This window comes from Podarcis raffonei, chromosome 4 (genome assembly GCF_027172205.1).
Source record: "Podarcis raffonei isolate rPodRaf1 chromosome 4, rPodRaf1.pri, whole genome shotgun sequence".
Classification (NCBI taxonomy): domain Eukaryota; kingdom Metazoa; phylum Chordata; class Lepidosauria; order Squamata; family Lacertidae; genus Podarcis; species Podarcis raffonei.
In genome coordinates, this window is record NC_070605.1 from 10,770,994 (window position 1) to 10,790,804 (window position 19,811).

At 47.4% G+C, this 19,811-nt stretch overlaps 1 protein-coding gene across 3 annotated transcripts in view; it reads left to right on the forward strand.

Annotated features, from left to right (window-relative positions):
* The window catches only part of ACER3 (alkaline ceramidase 3), a 46,380-nt gene that overhangs the window by 23,138 nt on the left and 3,431 nt on the right, over positions 1–19,811 (forward strand). For all 3 annotated transcript variants that reach the window (XM_053385456.1, XM_053385455.1, XM_053385457.1), the window contains 8 exons: positions 1,571–1,623; positions 2,503–2,555; positions 5,514–5,595; positions 8,066–8,101; positions 13,313–13,371; positions 15,171–15,272; positions 17,374–17,478; positions 19,697–19,742. In XM_053385456.1, the coding sequence (XP_053241431.1) occupies positions 1,571–1,623; positions 2,503–2,555; positions 5,514–5,595; positions 8,066–8,101; positions 13,313–13,371; positions 15,171–15,272; positions 17,374–17,478; positions 19,697–19,742 (536 nt within the window). The remainder of the gene's footprint in view (positions 1–1,570; positions 1,624–2,502; positions 2,556–5,513; positions 5,596–8,065; positions 8,102–13,312; positions 13,372–15,170; positions 15,273–17,373; positions 17,479–19,696; positions 19,743–19,811) is intronic.

Genomic DNA, 19,811 nt, shown 5'->3' on the forward strand with positions numbered 1-19,811 from the left:
CGGTCAAGGGGAGCCTTCATCCCCTGCCCAGGAGAGACTGCGTGCGGCTAAGGCTCCCCCAAGAGCCGTGCTCCCTTTAAAGAGCGCACAGAGTGTGTGTGCGGCTCTTGGGGGCTTTCCCCCAGGAGGCAGCCCTTCTTCCTCCTCGAGGAAAAGCCCCCAAGAGCCGCACACACGCTCCACACGGCTCTTTAAAGGGAGCGCTGAGCAGAGCCTCCCGCCTGCATTCGCTCCATAAGACGCACACACATTTCCCCTTACTTTTTAGGAGGGGAATAGTGCGTCTTATAGAGCGAAAAATACGTTAACTGCCAGCAAAGACCTGGGGAAATTAGCACTTTTTTTTTCAAGTGCTGGGATGACACCTGTGTTGGCCTAGACTTAATTTTTTTGGGGGGGGGGGTTGCACAGAGTAGGTGCCGCAGCAAATAATGCCCATGCCCGGATCACCTTGAATTGGGTCTGTACAGCTTGCTAAATAAGCCAGAGAGCCTCATTAGTTGATCTTGCTGACTGGGTCAGTCCATATGGGAGAAGACGCTCCCTCGGCTCGCCAAGTCCCAACTTGCTTAAGTTAGTATTGAAAACTTTAGGCTTGTTCTGACCGCTTTGACAAGCATAATTGTTGGAGTCTCTTTTTCTTCATTCCCCACCCTTTTTGTGTCTTTACATCTCATTCTTCCTCCAAAGAGCTTGAGGTATCTTGTGGCTAGAAATAGGTTTTCTTGCCAGGCAGCTTGCAAGACCAGGCAGGCTTTGCTTCAGTAGCAGAGGTGCGCTGTGTATCCTCCTATTACCCTCCCTGCATATGCTGCTCTCGACAAGAACCTAACATCCTGGACTACACAGAGAGCCAGTGTGCTCCCCGCCTGCCGGACTTCTTCAACCCATTTATCGGTTGGCCGTTTAGTTTCTGAAAACTCCTTGGACGAATAATTTCATACGACCTGCTGGGAGAGCAAAGAAGCCAAGGGAAAAGACGAAGTTTCCGCAAGTGTTTAATAATGAAGTCTCAATTAACTTGTTGAGTGAAACAGCCCCGCCTCCTGAACAGCCATTTTAGGTTTGCTGCCTTTTCTCACTCATCAGTACAAAGTTGGTTTGGGTACAAGGAAGACCTCGGTTTGTCTAGCCCAATGTTTCCCAAACTTAGGCCTCCAGCTGTTTTTGGACCACAGTTCCCATCATCCCTGACCACTGGTCCTGCTAGCTAAGGGTGATGGGATTTGTAGTCCAAAAACAGCTGGAGACCAAAGTTTGGGAAACCTTGGTCTAACCCAATATTTTCTATTTTGATTGGCTCCAATCTTGCTGCCCAATTTCCTCCTTTAACTTTAGGAGCTTGTAGGTCCACATTAGGCTGCAGGAAGAAGGGAGTGTTTGGAGTTGTGTGTATTCCATTCATAAATTCATTTGACTGCTGTGGAAAGGCCCTGAAATGAACTCTGGTAGATCTCTTAGCATAGGTTCCAACTGTGATCAATTCTTGTTGAAGGTCAATGTTACAGTAGACAAGTATTTTGCCTACAGCATGCCTTCCTTCCCTAACACTTTCTTCCTTGGTTTTCAGCCGTAGGTTTGGGCTCGTGGTGCTTTCACATGACCCTAAAGTATGAAATGCAGGTTAGTACTGCTTTAAAATGTCCACACACCTTTTATGGGTATGTGTTTTTTTCTTCCTAGAACTCTTTATGGAGTGCTTGGAGCTGTTGTAAGTTTTTACTACAGACAAATCTAAGTAAGCAAATACCCTGTATGCAAAATAATAACTGTACCAAATGGTTAAAATGTACTTTCTGCAAAGTACATTCAGAAATCTTGGAAATAAGACAGAAGCCTTTTTAAAAACCGAACCTGACTGACCTTGAATAAATAAATAAGAGCCATTCTGTGAATATGTTACTTGGGGAAGAGGGGTGGTCGGTAGAAATTGAGACTTAGCTTGGTTGTGAATATGTTTCAGGTCCTGTGTAGCATAGCGACTAAGAGAAATACCCCTAGGTGCTCTTAGGCAAGCCGGTAAACATTGCCCAAATGCAGTTGATAACAGGACGCCCAGCTGCTATACTGGGGAGTCTATATCATTGCACAGCTTAGTATCTCCTCTGATAATGGCTCTTGTGTTTTTTATTATTATTATGTGATGGTCAGAGTTTAGCCAGCCAGCCAGCTTGGCTGTAGCATGTACATTAATTTATCTCTTTGAATATAGCAGTTTCCTCCTGTTGGCGCTTGCTGTCCTCTTAACTGCTGGTTAATTGACCGCTATTGTCTGCCATCATGGAGCATGGCCTATTACTAGATCTGGTGGTGCCTTTACAATCCCACGCAGAGAGATAATCCCGTTCCAAGCTGTCTCTGACCTCCTTGATCACTTCACAAAACATGGTGTGTCGCTCTTGACTCAGCGCTGTCATTAAAAATGCAACCCTAGATCACCTCCTCCTCCCCTGAATCTTCTGTGGATTAAATTGTAAATGCTTTTCTGCATTTTTTTTGTAGCTGTTGGATGAACTGCCCATGATCTACAGTTGTTGCATGTTTGTCTACTGCCTGTAAGTACTTGTCTCGCTAAAACCTAATGCCAACTGCCTCTCCTTTGTAGATGTATTCTTTATCTTGCTAACATGGGGGGGGGGAAGGTGTTAAAATGACCACTGGGCCACAGAGCACTGAACCTGCATTGCTCACGCCAGACTGCAAGCCATTTACTCTTAACACCCATTTTTATAGCTGCTGGGAAATTTTAGGATTCTCTCCCCCCCCCCAAGCAACATTTACAGGAGAACTGATGGACACGGGGCAGGGAGCATGCAGCCCTTCTCCTATTCACTGATTCTCCCCTGCAGTGTGTGTGTGTGTGTGTCCCTCCTCCTTTTAAAACCTTTCTGGAAGCACACCTGGCAAAGGTGAAAGGGGGAGAATATTTGGGGATGCACGAGTTCCAAGCATCCCTCCTTTGCTGATTCTTCTTCCCGTGGAAGATAGTGTCTACTAGTCCTAATGGTTACATAAAACCTCTTGGTTATGTGGTTGTCTGTCTCTTGAGTCCCTACTGCCAGGGAACCATTGACACGGGAGGGATGTGTCTTTCATCAGCTGGTTGTGGGCTTCCAAGAGGCAGTGGTTCTAAGATGCCACTGTGCTAAACAGCTTCCTTGGCTAGATGGGCCTTTGATCTGATTCCACTGCACTCTTGCCGTCCGCATTGTGGAGGTAAATGCAGGCTTGAAAATGCACAGCAGTTGGATATAATCTCATCTAGGATATTTAAGGTTGGTGGTTTGAATCCCCACGATGGGGTGAGCTCCCGTTGCCCAGTCCCTGCTCCTGCCAACCTAGCAGTTTGAAAGCACGTCAAAGTGCAAGTAGATAAATAGGTCCGGCGGGAAGGTAAACGGCATTTCCGTGCGCTGCTCTGGTTTGCCAGAAGCGGCTTAGTCATGCTGGCCACATGACCCGGAAGCTGTACGCCGGCTCCCTCGGCCACTAAAGCGAGATGAGCTCCAGAGTCAGCCATGACTGGACCTAATGGTCAGGGGTCCCTGTACCTTTACCTAGGATATTTCAGTCTTGTTTTCAGCAGGACCTAGGAAGTTGTATGAAGGAAAAGAAAGCAGCCATTTTCCAGGAGTTTGGCAAGAGGCCCAATTATGGATGAAATGCAGCCTGATTATAGTCAGAACTGTGTGTGTGTTTTGTGCAGTTTTACAGACTGCGCCATTGGTTCAGAGTTCAGTTTCCCCAAAAAATCTCTCCTTCCCCTTTTCGTGAAGCAACAAATTTCTAACCCTTGTGTTCACAGCGGTGCACTTGAAGGTGACTAGGCACCGGCTGATGAAATCCTGGAAGCTGTAATGGTTGAACAGCTGTTTAGAGCATGGTGCTGAGAATGCCAAGATTGTAGGTTCCTTTAGGTATCTGAAGATCGCTATCAAATCTCCTGGTCATTTCTTTATCAGGGAAAACATCCCTCCACCATTCCTCATAAGGCTTGGTTAATGATGATGATGATGATGATGATGATGATAATAATAATAATAATTTATTATTTGTACCCCACCCACCTCTGTGGGCGGCTTCCACAGAGACCAAAAATACACTAAAATGTCACACATTAAAAACTTCCCTGAACAGGGCTGCCTTAAGATGTCTTCTGAATGTCAGGTAGTTGTTTATCGCTTTGACATCTGATGGGAGGGCGTTCCACAGGGCAGGTGCCGCTACTGAGAAGGCCCTCTGCCTGGTTCCCTGTAGCTTTGCTTCTCACAATGAGGAAACCGCCAGAAGGCCCTCGGCGCTGGACCTCGGCGGTTTACAGACCCTTGATCATCTTGGTCACTTTCCCTGCTACTCTCAGGTGCTGAATCTTGCAAAGCACTATAGTTTGTGCTTTCATGATAGCCCTGTAGACCTGCCGAGTCTGAGCATCACTTAGAACAGAATAACAAAATCCCCATCGTGGAGCAAAACCTGCTGCCTGCAGAACCTACGCACACCTTCTGCTTGGCTGCACATCCTGCACAAAGAGCAATTATAACCTGGCCGTGCTACATAATTTTCACGGCAGTAGGCAGCTGAACACTCCTGCCCAGCTTAATAGCTATGTCTTTCTTCACTTCATTTAGTACTTCCTGTTCTTTCCCCCCGCCTCCTCTCACAGGTAAGTTCAGAACACCTGAACCTGCCTCAGTGTCTTCCTCCAAACGATTATGTTTTTCCTTCACCCCATGATGAATTATGTTTATGGTGATGTATTGTTTTTTAGAGAGGAAAATGACACCGTGAAATAGTTAACTTGGCCTGAGGGCAGGCAGTCCACTTCCAGACTGCCATTGTTTGATGAGCAGGGTTTAGTTGTACACTGGCAGATGAAGGTTGCACCGTGAAAGTGGACTTGGCGCTCTTTTGCAACAAACCTGCTTACAGAACGAACAAACAGAACCTTTGTGATGACCAGATTTGACGGGAGAATGCCCTGGAAAGTGTGGAATAAAGGCACTGACGTCTAACTTCAGTGCAAAGAAATTGTAATGAATGCTCAAGCAACAGGCTGTCTGGAAGAGCCACAAATGCTTTTTTTACAGTTGCCCAACAAGGCTTTGGTTCCTGTGGTTGTCCATGCATTTATTTCGTCCCACTGTTCCGTCTGGGAGGTTTTTGATAACGCAGAAAACTATCTCCTTCCCAGAACAGATTATGCACTGAGTGCATATTGCACAATCTTTCAAATCATCTTCAACGTGGAAAAACATTTTCTTTAAAGGACTATATTTTTCCTCCTGCCTTGCGTTAGTATTTAAAAATTAGTGGTGAGGGAGGGAGAGGCATACTCTAAAGTTGGGGTGTTGGCCAGTTCTTGCATGTTCCACCAAGCAAGTGTGGTGAGCTTCTCCCCCTTTCCAGTCACCAGCAAAAGCAACTCAACCTGTTCACCAGCCTTAAAAGACCTTGTAATAAATGCCTTTGTCACTGCTGCCTCTCATCACTGTTCATCTTTGTGTCTGTTTCAGGTATGAATGTTTCAAGTACAAGAAAACAATCAATTATCCCCTCCTGTTTATACTAATAGGCTACAGCATTGGCGTCAGCATAGTAAGCAGCACAGTTTTGTGGTTTCTTTTTTAGAAGATTTCTCCTCCTCCTCCTCCTCTGCCCCTGCCCTTTGCAAGTAGCATCTGTGAATATACTTCAATAACCCTCTCCTGCGCCCAGTTGCAGATGGCTCTGCAGCCATGAGTGGCACAGGGCACTCCTCCTGGCACTGGGGAAAATAGCAGTGGGGGGAAAGGCAGGACAAGGTGCTGCCAATCTGATTTTTGAGTGATTTGCTGCACCCTTTTGTAGTTCAGTGTCAGAGCGCTTGCATTAATAATAATAATTTTATTATTTGTAACCTGCCCATCTGACTGGGTTGCCCCAGCCATTCTGGGCAGCTTTCATCACCTATAAAAACATAATGAAACATTAAAAAGCCTCCCTAAAAAGGGCTGTCTTCAGATGTTCCTAAAGGTTATATAGTTACTCATCTCATTGACATCTGGTGGGAGGGCGTTCCACAGGGCGGGTGCCACTACCGAGAAGGCCCTCTGCCTGGTTCCCTGTACCTTCAATTCTCGCAGTGAGGGAACCGCCAAAAGGCCCTCGGAGCTGGACCTCAGTGTCCGGACTGAACAATAGTAGTGGAGACGCTCCTTCAGGTATACAGGGCAATGGCGAATACAGTGGTACCTTGGTTCTCAAACAGTCTGTTCCGGAAGTCTGTTCCAAAACCAAAGCATTCCAAAACCAAGGCACACTTTCCCATAGAAAGTAATGCAAAGTGGATTAATCCGTTCCAGACTTTTAAAAACCTCTAAAACAGCAATTTAACTTGATTTTTACTATCTAACGAGACTATTGATCAATAAAATTAAAGCAATAATCAATGTACTGTACTATAAAATAAATAAGACCATATTGTAGATGATAAAAATTAAAATTAATGTTTTTTTCTTACCTGCATTGATGATAGTCATTGTTTTGATGGGGGGCTTTTATCCATTTCAACAGTCACACAATCAATGAATCAGTAGCTGAACTGGGTTCCACATAGTCAAACAAAAACAAATTAACCAAAAAAGCCTCAAAAACAAAAACGCAAAATAAATACCAAAAACAGAAGCGCCTTAGTCCATTTGACTTCCAAAATGTTTGAAAACCAAGGCGCAGCTTCTGATTGGTTCAGGCGCCCTGGAAACAATAGCCAACAGCCCCATGGGCCATTTGGCTTCCGAAAAAGTTCGAAAACCGGAGCACTTACTTCCAGTTTTCGGGGTTTGCGTACCAAGGTGATTGAGAACCAAGGTACCACTGTATACGTGGCAAACAGAATTCCTGCAGAGCTGCTATAGATGCATTCAGAACTGTAGAACCTAGAGAGCTACTTTATTCTGAGTCAGGCTGCTAGCCTATCTGGCCAGTGCTGAAGGGCAGCCGCTCAAACCCCTACCTGGCCACAGTGATCCATGCGACGGTCACCTCCAGGCTTGACTACTGTAATTCACTCTACGCGGGGCTGCCCTTGAAGCTGTCCCAGAAACTCCAGCAGGTGCAGAATGCTGCAGCGAGGCTCCTCACGGGGTCTCTGCCATGGGAGCATATTCACCCAGTGCTTTTCCAGCTGCACTGGCTCCCGGTGGAGTACAGGGTCAGATTTAAGGTGCTGCTTTTGACTTTTAAAGGCCTTCACGGCCTAGGACCCTCGTACCTACGGGACCACCTCTCCCGGTATGCCCCACAGAGAGCCTCAAGGTCCATAAATAGCAACACCCTAGAGGTCCCAGGCCCTAAGGAAGTTAGATTAGCTTCAACCAGAGCCAGGGCCTTTTCAACACTGGCTCCGGCCTGGTGGAACGCTCTGCCTCATGAGACCAGGGCCCTGCAGGATCTGATTTCTTTCCGCAGGGCCTATAAGACAGAGTTGTTCCACCTGGCCTTTGGCTTGGAGCCAATTTGATTCCCTCCCTCTCTTTCTTTTTTCTTTTCCTTTCTCCTGCCATGAGGCTACATTTTAATATTTTAATGTTTCAATATTTTAATGTTGTATTTTAATTTTGTTTTTAAGTTGTATTCATTCAACTTGTTTTTATTATTGCTTGTTAGCCGCCCTGAGCCCGGACTTGGCTGGGGAGGGTGGGGTATAAATAAAAATTATTATTATTATTATTAAACAGAAGTCTTTCCTTGTCCCTGAGAGCATTCTAACTGGAGGTGCCAGAGACCGTATACAAAGCATTTGCTGTACCCTGCAACCCTCCCCGCGCCCTTTGCATGTCGCAAGCTGTCTCAGGTATCCCTGCGGTCATTTGTAGCCTGCGACCTCCTTGCCCTTCCCCGGTAGTCTCTTAGAACGAGCGCGTTGGGCTAAAATGCCAGCCAAAGCCACAGTCTTGACCCAGGAGTGCCACCACACCACACCCACACCTGGGCATCCTTCTGTTCCCATGCCACAGGTTGGTCACCTACGGTACACACCAGCAACAGCTGTTTTATGCATATATTTCTTTGTGTTTCCTTTCTGCAGGTATACCTAAATTGGAAACAGCCGGTGTTTCATCAGGTAAACAGTTACTCATTTGTCGGTTTAAACAGAGGGGATGCAATCGCTCGCCGTTTCCCGGACAAGTCTGGTGGGAAATCAGTATTTCATGGCACCGCATCATTTGCCACACAACCCGTTCTCTCAGCTGTCATGCTAAAGCGATGCCCGGGCCCTGCATTGCAAACCAGTGTCTGTTGGGTGCAAAATCAGAACTAGAGATGTAATACTCAAGTGTGGAGCATCATTTTCTTTTCCTTGTACTTGAAACTGTAGTCAGGCATCTTACCGCATCCTGAGTAGAACTTAAGAGGGCTGCCGTGGCTTCCCAGATCCATCACAGCCCAGGGACCACTAGTTGATCATCCCTTTGCGAAGAAATCAAGTTCTGTAGTGCACAACTGGCAACTTAGTTGTATCTGTGGGTGGCTAACATTTGGTGATTGGCATACAGCAAGCAGACCAGTTATGTGGCTAAATCTGTGGGAGAAAGTCACCCCCATCAAGAAAATATCCCACGCTGTTGCTTCTCTTCCTTTTACCTCCTCCAAACCGCTTGGCGCCTCTCCCTTCCACCCCCCGCCAGTTTCCACTGATGTGTAGTACCACCAAAGGTATATGCTCATGCTAACTTTGTTGCACCTGGTGTTGCAACCTGGTTTGGGTAGTTCTGCAGAGAGGAAGGAGAAAGATACATTGTTGTCGTTTAGTCGTGTCCGACTCTTCGTGACCCCCTGGACCAGAGCACGCCAGGCACTCCTGTCTTCCACTGCCTCCCGCAGTTTGGTCAAACTCATGTTGGTAGCTTCGAGAACACTGTCCACCCATCTCATCCTCTGTCGTCCCCTTCTCCTTGTGCCCTCCATCTTTCCCAACATCAGGGTCTTTTCCAGGGAGTCTTCTCTTCTCATGAGGCAGCCAAAGTATTGGAGCCTCAGCTTCAGGATCTGTCCTTCCAGTGAGCACTCAGGGCTGATTTCCTTCAGAATGGATCGGTTTGATCTTCTTGCAGTCCATGAGACTCTCAACAGTCTCCTCCAGCACCATAATTCAAAAGCATCCATTCTTCTGCGATCAGCCTTCTTTATGGTCCAAGAAAGATACATAGCTCCCAACATTTTAAGGCCTTTAGATAGATGTCTGTGAAGAATGGTTTTGGGACCAGACTGAAGGTGCAATCCTGACTAGGGAGAGGGCTGCACTGAATACAGTGCAGTTTACTTCTGGGTAAACATGCATAGAGAAAAATATTTAGATTTCCTAGGCGGCTGCATCAAATTTCTAAATGCCCAGGCAGCCAGTCTTTACTATCTCTGCTGCAAGAGACAAAGAACTCGGCCATCTATTCTCCTCTTCCCCAGCAAATGTCTTAACATTTCTGAATGGATATGGGTTGGGTTTTTTGGGGGGGGGTGATTCAGAGCTACTTTTCGGAGTTAACGTATTTGTGTTGGGTAAAATCACACCTGTGTAGACAAGCTGCTGGTAATTCAGATGTGCCGAATTAGAGACTGCAGGTCGGGCTGAGAAATTTGCTTAATTGTGAGCAACGTTCAACCTTGCCCTCTGGCGATGTGTTTTTAATAGCAGAAGCTTTGTAAGCATGATATAAATAACGTACCTTGGCAAGAGAGCAGAAAGCACTCCTCGTTTTCTGCAATTAATTGTCAGAACACATGCAGACATGACTGCGTTCCAAGTGCGCCTGGAGTCTCTCATTATGCTGTGTTATTTTTGATTTCCCGTATTTAGATGCATAATTTCTGCATTTTAGAATTGCAGCAACTAGATACATGAACGTACATCGCCACAGCATGTCTTCCAAATGGATCCGTATCTAATATAATCTCCCACCTGTCTTTTGAAAGAATCTGCTCTCTTGCTGCTGTCTGACCAGCTCCTGCTGGTTCTTCTCCCTCCTCTTCCTAGTTTGACAATCCCTTTTCATGTGATAAATGTCACAGCGAGCACACTGGCAGATTATACGTTCTGACTATATTAGAGAACCAACCAGCAAGATACTTCCCTTTTGGTAATTGATATGCACGGGCTAATTTGCACCTTGGTTTAGTGTTCTGGAACATAGTGTATTTTTTAGGAGAAGAGTTTTTTCAGCTGTGGAAGATAGTGGAAGCAAAGAAATCTAGCAAAGAGTGAGGTTGACACCGCAAAAATTGAAGGAACAGTTGTAGAGGGGAGCTACAGATATTGGCAGTATACCTGTGAATTGTTGAGGGTCAGGGTCTCTTGATGTGTCGGTCACAACGCTACTTAATAAATGGGAGAGAGGGCATTTCAAGTCAGATGACCACTGCAAGCCTACTTTCTTCCGGCTGGAGACCAAGTGACGTGAAGGGAGGGAGGGGATAGAAGCTTGGGGAAGAAATCCTGGGCATATTGGTGGTGGTGTTCAGAACCACAGGTCCATAGCAGGGCCTGAGCAAGTGGTTTGATGCAGGAATACCAAAGAAGGGATGTCAAAAAATTTTTAACACTGATTGGGAGCTTTTTAACACTGATTGGGAGCCGCCCAGAGTGGCTGGGGAAACTCAGCCAGATGGGCGGGGTATAAATAATAAATTATTATTATTATTATTATAAAAATGCCAGAATCAAAGAATTGTAGAGTTGGAAGGGGACCTTGATGGTCATCTAGTCCACCTCCCTGCGATGCAGGAATCTTCTGCTCAACATGGGGTTCGAACCCACGACCCTGAGATTAAGTGTCTCATGCTCTACCGACTGAGCTATCCAATAATAAATGTCAATAATATCCAATAATAATAATAATAATAATAGTAATAATAATTTATTATGGTGACAGCAGTCACGAAATTAAAAGATGTCTGATTTTGGGAGAAAAGCAACGACAATGACTTTTTTAAGACAGCATCTTAAAAAGCAGAGACATCCCCTTGCCAACAAAGGTCCGTCTAGTTAAAGCTATGGTTTTCCCAGTAGTGATGTATGGAAGTGAGAGCTGGACCATAAAGAAGGCTGATCGCCGAAGAATGGATGCTTTTGAATTATGGTGCTGGAGGAGACTCTTGAGAGTCCCATGGACTGCAAGAAGATCAAACCTCTCCATTCTGAAGGAAATCAGCCCTGAGTGCTCACTGGAAGGACACATGCTGAAGCTGAGGCTCCAATACTTTGGCCACCTCATGAGAAGAGAAGACTCCCTGGAAAAGACCCTGATGTTGGGCACAAGGAGAAGGGGACGGCAGAGGACGAGATGGTTGGACAGTGTTCTCGAAGCTACCAGCATGAGTTTGACCAAACTGCGGGAGGCAGTGGAAGACAGGAGTGCCTGGCGTGCTCTGGTCCATGGGGTCACGAAGAGTCGGACACGACTAAATGACTAAACAACGACAACAACAAATTTATACCCCACCCATCTGGCTGGTTTCCCCAGCCACTCTGGGCGGCTTCCAGCAAAATATTAAAATACAATCATTCATCAAATATTGAAAGCTTCCCTAAACAGGGCTGCCTTCTAGAGCTTTAGTAAAGAAAGATGGAGAGGCCTGATGCCTTGCAAACGGAGGGAGAACACGGTGGATGTTATGATGGCTTGTCCGCCCCCAGGCAAATGTGTATACTATACTTATAGGCAAGACAGCGTACTGCAGTCTGCCCAGAACCTCCCATCAGCCCACCTGACCCACGAAGGCGTAGGTGGCAACTATTCAAGGTTTATAGGCAGCTCACCTCTCTGGGCCAAGAGTCCAGCACAGATAAACACAACATCAAAGCAAGCCAGTTAGCATAGATCAGAGCAAGTCAGTGCAAATATATGTGAGCTCATCACTGCAACAACTGCCAATTAATTGCGGGGTTATCTTGGCTACCAAGACGGTGCTTGCAGGCCTCCCGGAACAGTTCCCGTTTTGTTCAGCGCAGAGTGGGAGGCACAGAAACCGAATTTAACAAAAACAAAGATGCTTAATGACAGTCCGAGTGTCGGCTTTAGCGGCAAATGGGGTGTTAAGGGGGAAATTGCAATTGATTTCGCAGGAATCATTGGGTCACACTATCAACTAACATATTACATGAGCTTTTAAAAGCAAAAATTGTCAGGTGCGTGAACTGGAATAACATGGCCTCGGGAGGCAGTGGGAGGGAATTGAAGTCAGTTTATTTCAGTTTTTCTTTTTCCCTCTTGTAAATCTGACTTGTCCCTCCCTCTTGGGCATGCGTTTTCTTTTTTCTTTTTTTAAAAGAAAGATCACATTCATCCGGTGCTATATCAACTGCACTGGCTCCCGGTGGAGTACAGGATCAGGTTTAAGGTGCTGGTTTTAACCTTTAAAGCCCTATACGGCCTAGGACCCTCGTACCTACAGGACCGCCTCTCCTGGTATGCCCCACAGAGAAACTTACGGTCTTCAAATAAAAACATCTTGAAGGTCCCAGACCACAGAGAAGTTAGGCTGGCCTCAACTAGAGCCAGGGCTTTTTCGGCTGTGGCTCCGACCTGGTGGAACACTCTGTCACAAGAGACTAGGGCCCTGCGGGACTTGACATCTTTCCGCAGGGCCTGCAAGACAGAGCTGTTCCGCCAGGCCTTTGGCCAGGGCACAGCCTGACTCCCTCCCTCGGCAATCTTCGCGGAGCTCTGGCCCAATGGTGGCCAGTGGCTTGAATTTAATTAATTTTATAATGAATGATTTTAGAGTGTTGTTTGTGTTGTACTTTTGTATTGTTTTATTGTTGTTAGCCGCCCTGAGCCCGGCTTCGGCTGGGGAGGGCGGGGTATAAATAAAATTTATTATTATTATTATTATTATTTAATAATTTTTATTAACAGGCCGATCAAATCACATTAATTCCAAATCACATTAGTTCCAAATTATACAGCCAAATTTTTAAGATTTTATTGGGGGTACCCATACTTCGAGCTCCGAAAGGGATCCAAACATCACTCTTGTTGCTGCTTTAATTACACAGTTCTGTCCAATTCTGTCCAGATAGTCTCTTTGTTATTTTCCTCATCTTCTTGTTGTTATCATATATTCCTTTCTTTGTGATCTCTGATAATCTTCACAAGCGGGTTGAAATGGGCATGCGTTTTCTTAAAGCAATGGAAGGCTAAATTTTAGCTAGCCTTGCATATGTTTGCCGAAGCACAACACCTTTCATGCAGGGAAACAGAGCATTCTATTAATTTATCGGCAGAGGGGAGACACCCAGAGAAAATTAAACCTTCTTTCCTTCTGCTTTGTCGTACAGGTTATGTATGGAACGCTGGTGGCTGTTCTAGTACTGCGATCTGTATATATAGTCTTATGGTAAGGAACGGGTTAACTTTAAAACGCTTGCACTTGATCATTTGTGGGAGGGGAGTTATTGGGGTTTTTCCTTTTTTGTTTATTATGTTTTAGTGTTCTCGTTTTTTCATTTTTAGCCTGCAAACAAGCCCAAGTCAACTTGACATCTTTCCGCAGGGCCTGCAAGACAGAGCTGTTCCGTCTGGCCTTTGGTTTGGACTCAGTCTGACCCTTATGTTTCCCTCCCCTTACGGTTTTGATCTATGGGCTACTTTTAAAATGAGGCTGCATTTTAACCTGTATTTTAATTCCCCCCCCCATTATGTTTTTACTGTAATTTTACTGGTTGTTAGCTGCCCTGAGCCCGGCTCTGGCCGGGGAGGGCGGGGTATAAAAAAAATTATTGTTGTTGTTGTTGTTATTAACTAAAACCAAAACGGAAAGTCAGAATAAACGGGGGTGGAGCAGCTCCTCTATGAGGAAAGGGTTCATCATTTGCGGGTTTTTAGTTTCGAGACAAAGCGAGTGGAGGGAGGGGACATGATGGAGATGTGCAGAATTACCCAGAGTTTGGAGAAGGTGGGTAGCGAGAGATTCCCCCCCCAAAAAAACCCCCCCCTGTCCTAGTACCTTGAACCTGCTGATATCCAACCGAGCCAAACATTGGTAGTTTTGGGACAAACGAAAAGGAAGGGCTTCTTCACATAGTTGAACTGTGGAGTTTGATCCCACAAGAGGCTGTGATGGCTACCACTTTGGATTGATTTAAAAGAGAATTAGGCCAGTCCATGGAGGATTAAAGCGTCGGTGTCTTCTAGCCGCAATGGCTGTGTTTCACCTCCACTGCTGGAGGAGGTGCATTTTCTAAATACCAGTTGGTGAGAGCGGCAATTGGGGAGAGGGCTATTGCTCTCAGGTCTTGCTCGCGGTCTTCCCAGAGGCCTCTGGTTGGCCGGGGCGAGAGTGCCGGAAGCTCCCTTAGCCTGAGTTAGACCACTGGTCTGCCCTTCTCAGCATTGCCAACACGACTGGCAATGGCTCTCCCAAGATTTCCGCCATGCCTAGAGAGTCCGGGGCTTGAAAATGGGAATTACCGTATTTTTTGCTCTATAGGACGCACTTTTTCCCCTCCAAAAATGAAGGGGAAATGTGTGTGCATCCTATGGAGCGAATGCAGGCTTTCGCTGAAGCCTGTAGAGCGAGAGGGGTCGGTGCACACCGATCCCTCTCGCTCTCCAGGCTTCAGGAAGCTATCCGCAAGCCTTCAGGCACTCCCGCCGCGCTCCGAAGGCTTGCGGATAGCAGCCTGCAGCCCGAAGCCCGGGGAGCGCTGCGCAGCGCTCCCAGGCTTCGGGCAGATATCCGCAAGCCTCCAAACCTGACCTGGTTTGGAGGCTGGCGGTGGGGAAAGCAGCGCTTCTCCCCACCGCCAGCCCCACAAGCTTGGGGGACAGCGGGTAGGCGGAGCGCCTCCTTTCCGCTGTTCCCCGACCTGGTCTTTGGGGCTGGCGGTGGGGGAAAGCAGCCCCCCCCCGCCAGCCCCAAAGAGCAAGTCGAAAGGAACCCAAAGCCTCCAGAGCCCAGCGGGAACCCCTGCTGGGCTCCGGAGGCTTCGGGTGAACGCACAGAGTGCACCTTGTTTTAGAGGGGAAGAACAAGGGGAAAAAATTTTTTTCCCTGTTCTCCCCCTCCTATGGTCCGGTGCGTCCAATTGAGCAAAAAATACGGTAGATGGGCCTTTGGTCTTGTCCAGCAGGGCTCTTCTCCTGTTGTTAAATCTGCTTTAAGGTATTAAAAAACTCCCATTTGCTTCTCTCTAGGGTATACCCGTGGCTGAGGGGCCTAGGCTATACGTCCCTGACAGTATTTTTGCTGGGGTTTTTCCTTTGGAACATAGACAATATTTTCTGCGATAAACTGAGGTAAGTGAACTGCGGCGTGCGATTCTTCTCGTTCACTGACTTTGCAGTTTGGGGGGATTTAACTCCAAAACCCCATCGTTTTTAATACTGTTTTTGAAATAGTGTAACCTGCCCTGAGACCTTGGGGTGAAGAACTGGTAACAAATCATCAACAATAATAATGGTTGTAGTTGGCAACCGTCTGTCTCGAGATATAAGAATAAGAATTTATTATTTGTACCCTGCCCATCTAGCTGGGTTTCCCCAGCCACTCTGGGTGGCTTCCAACAAAGACCAAAAATACACTAAAATGTCACATATTAAAAACTTCCCTGAACAGGGCTGCCTTAAGATGTCTTCTGAATGTCAGGTAGTTGTTGTTCTCTTTGACATCTGGTGGGAGGGCGTTCCACAGGGCGGGTGCCACTACCGAAAAGGCCCTCTGCCTGGTTCCCTGTAGCTTTGCTTCTCGCAGGGAGGGAACCGCCAGAAGGCCCCCGGCGCTGGACCTCAGTGTCCGGGCGGAACGATGGGGGTGGAGACGCTTCTTCAGGTATACAATGGAGTGTGCCTCTGGGGGTGAAATCAAAGCGCTGTGTTAGCAGCACCAAAGTGACCTCCCTGGGGCACAAGCCTGGGCAGTATGTCTGGAGGTCCTGGGCTGTCCAGATGAGACTTGCCTCTCGGTGGCCTGGAACGTAACCCCCACTTAAGTGGGGAGTTGCCTATACTATATGCAGTACTAAATCGCCCAGTGGGCCCCTTGACATTGCATCACCCTTGTACACTGTTCCAAATTGTAGCTCCTAAATCGTAGCTTCACTGTCTTAGTCCAGAACTGTAAAAAGCAAAGGACCCCTGGACAGTTAAGTCCAGTCAAAGGCGACTATGGGGTTGCGGCGCTCATCTTGCTTTGAGGCCAAGGGAGCCGGTGTTTGTCCGCAGACAGCTTTCTGGGTCATGTGGCCAGCAGGACTAAACCGCTTCTGGCACGACGGGACACCATGATAGAAACCAGAGCGCACAGAAATGCCGTTTACCCTCCCGCCGCAGCAGTACCTATTTATCTACTTGCACTGGTGTGCTTTTGAACTGCTAGGTTGGCAGGAGCTGGGACTGAGCAACGGGAGCTCACCCCGTCGCGGGGATTCGAACCGCCAACCTTCTGATCGGCAAGCCCAAGAGGCTCAGTGGTTTAGACCACAGCGCCACTCGCGTCCAGAACTGTACTCTTGCAACCGTAGCGTTTGAAGGTGCCATCTGTCAGACTGTAGTCAGTGTTGACAAACAGTATTGGAAGATTCTGGGTTAGGAGGTTGTGATGAGAAATGGTTTGCCCCCCCCCCCCACTACCCCCAGTTCTTAGGTAGGAGGGGAAAGCTGGGTTTAGGAGGGCAACTGTGTGTGGCCAAGGTCCCCTTGCAGCTGCAGCATTTAGCTTCCATGGTAGAGAATTACAGAGACTTGAAAGTTACCTAAACAACTGGAGTGACAACTGCATGTCTTTGATCCCGCTGCTACAGCGATTGCATGCACTCAAGAGACGCTGTTTTATCAGACAGTCCTGAAGATCTAATCTGAATGAGCTTCACCCAGAGAGATTGCTTTAGTGACGTTACGTCCACCTCATTGGGCTGCAAATGGGCTGTGAGACGTGCTTTTGTCAGACAAGTCTTTTTCCACGGTCTCTTTCACAGCCACCGGGGGTGGAATGAACTGCCCTGTAACCCGCACAAATGTCAAATTGAACATGCGGTTACAAAAAGCAGTGCTTGTCTCCGCTGACGCAAGGGAGCCTCATTGTGCATGGAAAGGTAAACCGGGTGCACCAAAAAAACTACCGACACCTTTGACGCTGGTTCCTGTGCCCGGCAAGCCCACGTTTTCCTCGAGTGTGCAGCTTTGACGAAGGTCGCCTTTTAAACTCTGCCTCCAATATATATTATGCAAGAGAACAGAAAGTACTGTTTTCAGCAAGCTGCCAGGCAAAGAAAAGGTTGAGTTAGTATCTCCAGGTCTTCCTAGAAAGCAGACACCCAGGAAACTGGTCTGACAGGTATATAAATGGAGCGGCTTAGAGGCCCAGGTTGTGACTCTGTCCTGTTTTTTTCTCCCTCCACAGGGGTTTGCGGGAGAGGCTACCTCCGCTTGTGAGTGTCATGACGCAGTTTCACGCCTGGTGGCACATTCTTACAGGCCTCGGCTCCTACCTTCATATCTTGTTCAGGTGTGATGGCCCCCCTTCTCGTGGGCTCTGGGTGGGGAAACTCCTGCCCCATGTGCTGCCAACTTCATAGCTGTAAACCACATTCCCCTTCCTTCCAGAAAAGCGTGACTGCTTTCTTGGTAAAAAGTTCTGTTAATAAGATTAGGAGTTGCGTCCAGGGCTGTATGCATTGAAGAGGAGCAGCAGTGGGTGACAGGTGGCAAGGGGGTTCGCAGGGAGGAATGGCAGCAACTGGTGCAGCGCCGGCCCTGTCATTAGGTAGAGTGGGGCAGCCGCCTCAGGCAGCTGACGTGGGACACTTCTGAAAGCGCAACAGAATAAATAGCAATTTATTCTTACTTTATTTTTCACTGTCAGGAAGGGGGAGAGAAGGCACTTGTGGGTAGGGCAGGGCTGGGCAAGATCTGGTTTTCAACTTCTTGATATATCACCAGCTAAACATTGCAATATACTTATATATCACAATGTCTGCAATAAGGATGGAGCTATGTATAGTGGTACCTCTGGTTGCGAACGGGATCCATTCTGGAGGCCCATTCGCAACATGAAAAGAGCGCAACCCGCAGCGGCGCATCTGTGCACGTCATTTTGCGCTTATGCGCATGCGCAAGTGGCGAAACCCAGAAGTAACCCTTTCTGGTACTTCCGGGTCGCCACGGGACGTTACCTGAAAGAACGTAACATGAAGCGGACTTAACATGAGGTATGACTGTAGAGGCATTCGCTAGCTTCATGGTTTTTCCCGCATTGTGATTTTTGCTTAGCACACATGCACGCACATCATGATTTGTGATACGTTGCCAGGTCAAAAAATGAAACCGATGACGCGCTATGGACTTCAAACTGGTTTTGGACGATATATTGCCCAGCGCTACTTGTGGGGTTAACTCATCCAGCTGCCACAATAATTTGACTATACAGCTGGACTCGTGGGGGCAGAGGAGACAATGCCTTGGGAGGCAAAATGTCTGTCGCTGGCTCTGGCTATAGCTTTGCCCACCTGCCCTCTCCACCTGAGCTCTGAATACCAGCTGCTGGGAATCGCAAGCTGGGAGAAGGTATTTGCACCCTGCATATTGGCTTCTCATAGACATGTGGTTGGCCAACTGGAAGAGCAGCGGGCTAGACAGGGGCCTTTAGCCTGATCTAGCAGAGCCAAGCTCTTCTTATGATCCCTCACCTCAGTATCGCTGCACAAGAGTCCCAGCTTCAGTAATAATAATAATAATAATAATAATTTTTTTTATATATATATATACCCCGCCCTTCCCAGACAAGACCGGGCTCAGGGCTGCTAACACCAAATATAAAAACAATTGATTGAAATACAGCTTAAGATTAAAATACAACATAAAAACATTAAAATGCAGTCTCATTTCAGTGGAAACTCAAATCAGAAACTTTTTTGGGGATAAAAACGTCAAGTCTTCACCAAGGCCAACTCTCTAGACTGGTCCTATGTGGGCCAGAAAAAAAAGCCAGGGAAGTCCCCAAATGGGAGTTCCATCACAGAAGGAAAAAGGAAAAAAGAAAGAAAGGGGGGGAGGGAATCAAATTGATTCCAAGCCAAAGGCCAGGCGGAACAACTCTGTCTTACAAGCCCTGCAGAAAGAAATCAGATCCTGCAGGGCCCTGGTCTCATGAGACAGAGCGTTCCACCAGGCCGGGGCCAGTGCTGAAAAGGCCCTGGCTCTGATTGAGGCTAATCTGACTTCCTTAGGGCCCGGGACCTCTAGGGTGTTGCTATTTATAGACCTTAAGGTCCTCCGTGGGGCATATCGGGAGAGGCAGTCCCGTAGGTACGAGGGTCCTAGGCCGGGAAGGGCTTTAAAGGTCAAAACCAGCACCTTAAATCAGAAGCTCCGCTCAGCAGTGGGCTTCCCTGTCCCATCAGATGCTTGCCCAGCTGACCTCCATGGTTCCCACCAGGTTCTCTCACAGTCCCAGGTATTCAAAACAGGAAGCTGGCTGCTTTTGCCTTTGTAGAGTTGGAAGGTTACCCCGAGGGTCATCTAGTCCAACCCCCTGCGATGCAGGAATCTTTTGCCTAGCGTGGGGCTTGAACCTCCCAACCCTGAGATTTAAGAGTCTTGTGCTCTGCCGACTGAGCTGCCCTGTTGAGTTGGGGCCGTGTTCTGTCGTCTCACCTAAGCTGATGTCCCCAAGTGCTTGTTTATTAATCTTCATTTCCTTCTCTCCACTCACCTCTCCTCTTTAGCTTATATTCAAGGACACTTTACCTGAAGTACAGGCCAAAGGTCAAGGTAAGGAATTCTACAGTAATTTACGGCATGTGCAGGTGACGGGACTTGTTAGGACAGAAGCATATAAGA